Below are 7,247 nucleotides of genomic sequence, written 5' to 3' on the forward strand. Positions count from 1 at the left end.
GTGCTTTTAGAATGGACAAGAATGGTCTCTCTCTGTGGGAAAGCATCCATCTTTTTTGTGCAAAAAAACTGGCCTGGCCCAGTGTGAGATGGCCATGTTGCTTGGTTACAGGAAAGGCTGCTTTGCTGTCGAGGAGGCTGGCTGGCCGCTGAGTAGCGCTCGCTCGCCTGCCTACCTCCTCCGGTGACTACGCTATCAAAGTGGACCCAACAAAAACACTGGAATGACACCAGCGGAGAAAGAGGAAATAATAATAAAAAAAGGCTAAATGGAGAAAACAGTTATCACAGTCTCTTAAAAAAAAACACGTCAGATTTTAACATTTTTGTTTTCTGTCTGTAGAAAATGTATACCCTTCTTATTTTCTTTTTTTTGTTCAAAGAATAATTTATTATTATTATTTTTTTTAAATGTAGCATTGCCATGAGGAACAAGAGAACCACGTGTCAATTTGTAGCAAGCATTTATAACATCAATAGGAATAATTATATTAATCATAAATAATAATAATTACATCTATACAAGCTACAAATGTAAATTCAATATTTCTGCAATAAAACCCTCACACACATCAAAATGTCCCACAGGTGAATCCAGTGCCTTTCTTGGTTGGCCTGCGAGGAGGCCCAAGGGTCTTTGTAAGGCTGAACGTTTTAGGAAGTTCCAGTTCAAATGAGCCACCGGACTATGGAAATGAACGCCCCCAAACTTAAAAAAGCATCACTGGAAACATGAGATGGAAAGGAATCGGGAATAAACAGTCAAAAGAAGAAGAAAAAAAAATAACAACCAGAGTTTTTTTTTTTAAATGAGATAAAGCACAGTGAAAGAAAGAAAAAAGAAAGGAAGAAGAAATATATGCAGGGTGATACGACTAAATAGTCCAAAGATAGTTGCCAGGGTTTTTTTCTCTTCAAAATAGTGGTGCTACTTCGTACTTCATATAACAAGACAGGGGAGGCGAGAAGGGAATCGTGAAGAGATGTCAGGATGGTGTCGGTGTTGGTGTGAGTGTCAGTATAGCATGTGGTGTAAATAAACAGCAAGGTGGGGGAAGAAAAAAAAAGAAGGATGTTGTTGTTTTTTTGTTGTCATTACTCATGCAGGAGCTCCTGTAGACAGTTGGGTGATTTGAAAATCTCCGGGACCTCACTGTCCAGCTTGCAGATGACCTTGTAAATGGCCTTCTTCCAGGAAGGATCGGCGTCTTTGCCTGCCACGATGGCATTGAAAAACTCCCGTAACGTGATCTGCGCCACTTCCAGGAACCTCTCCGGAACCTGCTGATACGCAAGGAGAGACAATGACATTAATAAATGGATTGGATTGCAATCCCAAGTCTCTGATTAACAAAAACCCCAAGGCTGTATGCAGCTCCCTATAAAGACATAGGAACCAGACACACGTACACGTTTACTCCCCCCCGCATATGCACTGTTTCTTTCAGTCCCATGCACTAACACACACACTCTCTCTCTCTTGCTCTCTCGCTGTCTCTATTTCTCTTTCTCTCTCACACTCTCTCTCTGTATTCATGTGCTCTCTTTCCCATGGGCATGTATCTGCCTCGGGAATCTTTGTGAGAGCCACAACTTTGGGGGGGAAATGAGTCAATTATACAGTGCTCTATTCACAATACAAAACAACACCATGGAAATCAATATTTGTGTCAATTATACAGTGCACTATACACACAATGCATGACAATCAAAATGAAATATGTTTTTGATATGACACATTTTTTCAGGATTTCACGCACACACACACAAACAAACACACATACACACGCAGACACGCATGGACACAAACAGTACACATAGTGAAATGACATGGAGTATTTCTGGTGGTTTCTGACAGGGTTTTATAAGAGGGCAACTGTAAATTTCTGTGAGAAAGTGGATCACATTGGTTAACGATTAGCCACCAAGTTCCCAATTCCTGAATCGTTTCCTTAGGGGCAGCACAATCACACATCTTGACTTCCCATTTCTTGACACCTCAGTGTTGACCTTTCTCATGAGATCACTCTCCCTCCTTTCTCTCTCTCTCTCTCTCTCTCTCTCTCTCTCTCTCTCTCTCTCTCTCTCTCTCTCTCTCTCTCTCTCTCCGTATGTCTCACATCACAGGGCAAAAGGGCAGTTGTGTTTTTGTCGTTACGTGGCATACAGCAAGAGGAGGATGCTGTCTCACTGACTCCAGATCCCCTCCGTCATCAACTGCGATCAAGTCAGCGGACATCAACACATTGTGCCCCTGCTCTAACTCAAGGTGAGTCACTTCCTGAATCAATCTCTTGTGCTACAGCCCTACAAGGCTGAACAAACATCACTCCACTTTCACTCAGGGATGTTCCCTGCCATGCTCGGGTAATTCCCAAACATCACAGAGAGTTTAAGAGATATGATAGCAGCACACAATGCTACACTAATATGCTGGTGAAATTTGGTCAAAAATACCCCCTTTCGTCTTGTTAAGAGAGTTTCCATGAAAACGTTGTCGCTATTATATGGACAGATTGCTAGGCTGAGCCGTCTGAAAATAAGCTATGAAAACGGGCCTTTCACTGCTGTGGCCCAACGGTAGGGCACTGGATTGCTACGCCAGCAACTCGGGTTCGATTCAGGCCCAGGTCATTTGCCGACCCTCCCCCATCTCTCTCTCCCACTCGCTTCCTGTCTCCACCTCCAACTGTCCTAAAGGCAAAAAAGCCTAAAAAGGCCCTAATTACATATATATATATATATATATATATTTCATTTTCATTTATTTAAACTCGAAGAATCATTGAGGGCCCAGCCCTCATTTACAATGATGTCGAGTAAAACAAACAATTGCACATATAAAATCATATATAAACAACGAACATACACAATACACCATAAATCATATAAGAGGTAAGAATTAAGACAAACTATGAATTAAAACTTATGAGTTAAAACAAGTGCAAGTATGTGATAAAAAACTTCCCAGTGTAACTTTAAAATGTTCTAATGGCACAAAGGCTTGAAGACCCATCCTTTGTTGTAAGTTATTCCAAACTGAAGGTCCACAGACACTAAAAGCTGTTTTACCCAGTTCAGTGCGGGCATAAGGGACCTCCAGTAAAAAATTGCTGCTGCGGGTTTGGTATGGGTTGGAGTGCCAAACTAAAAGAGATGAAATATAAAATGGGAGTTTGCCAGTGAGGGCCTTATAAATAAAAATAAAATAATGCATGTCCCTTCTGTGAGAAAGTGGAGCCCACCCAACTTTATCATATAACAGGCAATGATGTGTACTATATGGATCCCCAGTAATAAAACGAAGAGCTGAATGATAGACAGTGTCAAGTGCCTTCAGATTAGAGAGTGGTGCATGTCTGTAAATAATATCACCATAGTCAAGGGAAGACAGAAAAGTAGCTTCAATTAACTTTTTTCTGCAGAAAACAGGAAAGTGATATTTATTTCTGTGCAGGAAAGATAGCTTTTGTCTGAGCGTAGTGACAAGACAGTCAGTATGTTTCTTGAATGTGAACTTGTCATCTAGCCAGATTCCCAGGTACTTATAATGTGATACTCTCTCAATAACAGACCCATCTAAAGTAGATATATTAAAATAATTTTTCATGCCATGCTTAGATCGAGTAAAGACCATACATTTAGTCTTGCTTACATTAAGTAGAAGCTTAAGGCTAATGAAGGCATTTTGTAGGATATTAAAAGACTGCTGCAATTTCTCCAATGTATATATATATACATCAAAAAAAGAACCCAGGCCTTTTTTCTCTGCATGTATGCTTGACATGCTTACTGCCCTTTGGCTTTGCAGTGTAGAGTAGTGGGAGTGGATGTGAGGCTTATTTAATAATGATACTGGGCAACTCAGCTGGAGCACACTGCTCTGCTCTCCGCCCAGTGTGAGGAGCAATACTACAGCGCTCAGGGACATGTATGTAGCCCAGGTACACTCCTCTCTCCCTCCCTCCCTTCTCTCCCTTCCTATTTGGCTTAATTCTCTCTCTCTCTTTTTTTTTTCTTCCTCCCCCTTCTCCTTCTCTCCCTCCATTCTCTCCCTTCCTATTTGGCTTCTCTCTCTCTCTCTCTCTCTCGTTTTCTTCCTCCCCACTTTCCCTCTGACAGTGATGCCAGCACCTCTTCTGCTCCCCGTCACGCACACAAACTGTTCATCATCCTACATGGCATCAGGTGGCAGAAAGAGAGAGAGAAAGGTGGCAAAGACTGAAAGAGAAAGAGAGAGAGAGAGAGAGAGAGAGAGAGAGAGAGAGAGAGAGAGAGAGAGAGAGAGAGAGAGAGAGAGAGAGAGAGAGAGAGAGAGAGAGAGAGAGAGAGAGAGATTGTGGAAGGAGGTGGGTGGGAAGAAGAGAAATAGAGGTGAGCAAGAGAGAGAGAGAGAGAGAGAGAGAGAGAAAGAGAGAGAGAGTGAAATTCAGTAACAGAAAAAGGGAAGGGAATTAGAAATGATACGGGAGGAGGTGTGGAAGAAAGAGTGAACAAGAGAAGAAGCAGAGGGAGGGAGAGAGACAGACGGAAGGAAAGCGAGAGCATGTGCCTCTCCTCTGCTAGCGGCAGTCTCACAGTGTGACTCTGACATCTCTCTCTCTCTCTTCCTCTCTCCCTCCCTCCCTCGCTCTCTCTTCCTCTCTCTTCCCCTCCCTCTCTGCTAACCGCCTGCCCTGGCGAGGCTGTGTATGTTTGTGCATGTAGTGTACGCCTGTGTGTGTGTGTGTGTGTGTGTGTGTGTGTGTGTGTGTGTGTGTGTGTGTGTGTGTGTGTGTGTGTGTGTGTGTGTGTGTGTGTGTGTGTGTGTGTGTGCGCGCGCTTGCGTGTATGTGGCTGTGTGTGTGTGTGTGTATGTGGCTATGTGTGTGTGTGCGTGTGCGTGTGTGTGTGCCTGTGTGTGTGTGTGTGTGGGGTGACTCAGTGGGCTCGGCAGGGCCAAGTCCACGGGCAGACTGGAAACCATCCTCTGATCTCTTTAGTAGCCTTGACAGCCCCGCTCCTCGACACTATGGAGATGATTAGCCTCGCTAAGATCCCTGCCACCTCCCCTTGAGCTAGACAAGACACTTCCCAGACACACGCACACACACACACACACACACACACACACACACACACACACACACACACACACACACACACACACACACACACACACACACACACACACACACACACACACACACACACACACACACACACTCCACAGAGCCACACAGAGCGCCACACTCACTTATCCTTGGGCAGGTTTCTCTGCTTGGATGTGTATGTGGGCATGCAATGTGTGTGTTTTTGTATTGCAAGACTGCACACACACACACACACACACACACACACACACACACACACACACACACACACACACACACACACACACACACACACACACACACACACACACACACACACACACACACACACACACACACACACACAGAAAGAGACAGGAACACATGCAGTCTCACACAATAGGGAGAAGTGTAAAAAGTCGGAAAAAAAGGCTGGACAGGCACACAGGAAACGAAATGGTAACAATACACCAAAAGAAAATGTAACCAACAAACATGTAACCAACAAACACAGAAAGGTGTTCACATACATGGGTTCTAAATTCTTGTTTTCTCCGCTGCGTGACACTGACTGCGTGACACTAGCTGTGCACAACTCAACCTCTGATTGTTGGAAACCGCTGTCGGTAAAAAAAATTAAGCTCACGTGTTTAGCTTCCAGTGTCTTGCCCCTCCTCACAACATCGTGTTTATAAACATGGTGAACCCATGTATAGTCCTAAATAAACCAGTCGAGTACTCTAGTAATCTCAGTAATCTTGTGTTTAATTCAGCAGTGTCGGCACATCAATCTAGTTAGCACAGGGGCCATTTAAGAGGAGAGGAGAGGGGAAGAGAAAAAAACAGCAGAGTTTTGCAAGGTTAAAGTCCGACAGTAGGTCTCGTCTCATGTCCACCTCGCACAGCGGGCTAGCCTTAAAGCTGCGTTTCCCCCACCATCAATCAAACCGCTGACCAGCCACCTCCCGCAACGCAGCCGTGCCAGGTGAGCTGAAGAGGCCGAGAGCCAGGGGCCAAGGGCCAGGGCGAAGGCACGCCAGCCATGCATCTCCAGCCATCCAGCATAGACACCCCCCGCGACCCCCCACCCTCAACGCTAACTCCACAACTCCCCCATCCTCCCATTTTCCATTCGACCACGTTAAATATACTGTCATCAGATGCGCAGGGATGGGCGCTCTGGCTGTCAGTCTGAATCGCGGACGACGACGGATGTTGGAGAATGTGCACGCCTGGCAGTGGTCTCGCACTAAAAAAAAACGCCCCGTGTCAAACGGATGGTGTATGGTGGGTCGTTTTTTTTGTTTTGAGAAATAGTTCACATTTAGTATTACAGCGATTAATTGTTGGTTTCCGATCATAAACGGGACGTTTGGGGGTTGCTTGGGCGCACGAGTCTGAGGAGAGATGATGATAATAAGGGCAGTTATTGCACAGGTATTGCAGGACAACGAGAAATGGCCTGTCAACAAAAGAAAACGACACCAGTCCTCCCCTTTCAAATAAACAAAAAATCCTGTCCATGTAACAAATTGTTTTTTTGTTGTCTTTACTTGTTTGTTTTTTTTCTTTTTTTGGAGCATTCCTCTACGGCACTCCACAGCATTTTCTCTCCTTTCTCCTGGGGCAAGATCACGCACTGTACCACCATGAAGGGAGGAGGAGGAGTAGAGGAGGAGGAGGAGGAGGAGGGGAGGAGCAAGGGAAAAAAAATGCCCTGCCCAAGTCCTTTTGGCTCGAGTCTGTCTCCTTCTCCTTCTCCTCTCCTCTCTTTCCCTCCTTCTCTCTCTTCCTCTCTCCATCTCTCTCGATCTCTCTCTCTCTCTCTCCCTGAGGGGTACAGCCTTCAGGGGTCATTTGTTTGATTATGCTGACTGTCCCCAGCCTCGGCGGTACACAATAAAAGCCTGACATAGCAGGCTGCTTGCCTTCTGTGTCCTGCAGATAGTCATCATGAGTGTCAGGACATACCAAGGTTAGTGGTCACTGGAACGCAGCTCGTAGCCGAAGCCTTGCCAAGCGCACTTGGCTGATGAATGAATGTCACATGGAATGGAAGGGGAGGGGGGCGGGGGGCGAGAGGTAGGGGCTGAGTTGGGTTGGGCTGGGGGGTAGGGTGTCTGGGTGGGTGGGTGGTTGGGTTGGTGGGGTGTAAGGGGGGGGGGGGGGCAGTCGT

The 7,247-nt window shown here is 45.5% G+C and overlaps 1 protein-coding gene across 1 annotated transcript in view; it reads right to left on the reverse strand.

Moving 5' to 3' along the window:
* Positions 1-574: 574 nt before the first annotated feature.
* prox1a (prospero homeobox 1a) overlaps positions 575-7,247 on the reverse strand; it is a 50,387-nt gene continuing 43,714 nt past the window's right edge. The window contains exon 5 of the mRNA XM_063184294.1: positions 575-1,280. Coding sequence (XP_063040364.1) covers positions 1,095-1,280 — 186 coding nt within the window. The 3' untranslated portion in view covers positions 575-1,094. The remainder of the gene's footprint in view (positions 1,281-7,247) is intronic.

Source organism: Engraulis encrasicolus, chromosome 19 (genome assembly GCF_034702125.1).
Source record: "Engraulis encrasicolus isolate BLACKSEA-1 chromosome 19, IST_EnEncr_1.0, whole genome shotgun sequence".
Classification (NCBI taxonomy): Eukaryota; Metazoa; Chordata; class Actinopteri; order Clupeiformes; family Engraulidae; genus Engraulis; species Engraulis encrasicolus.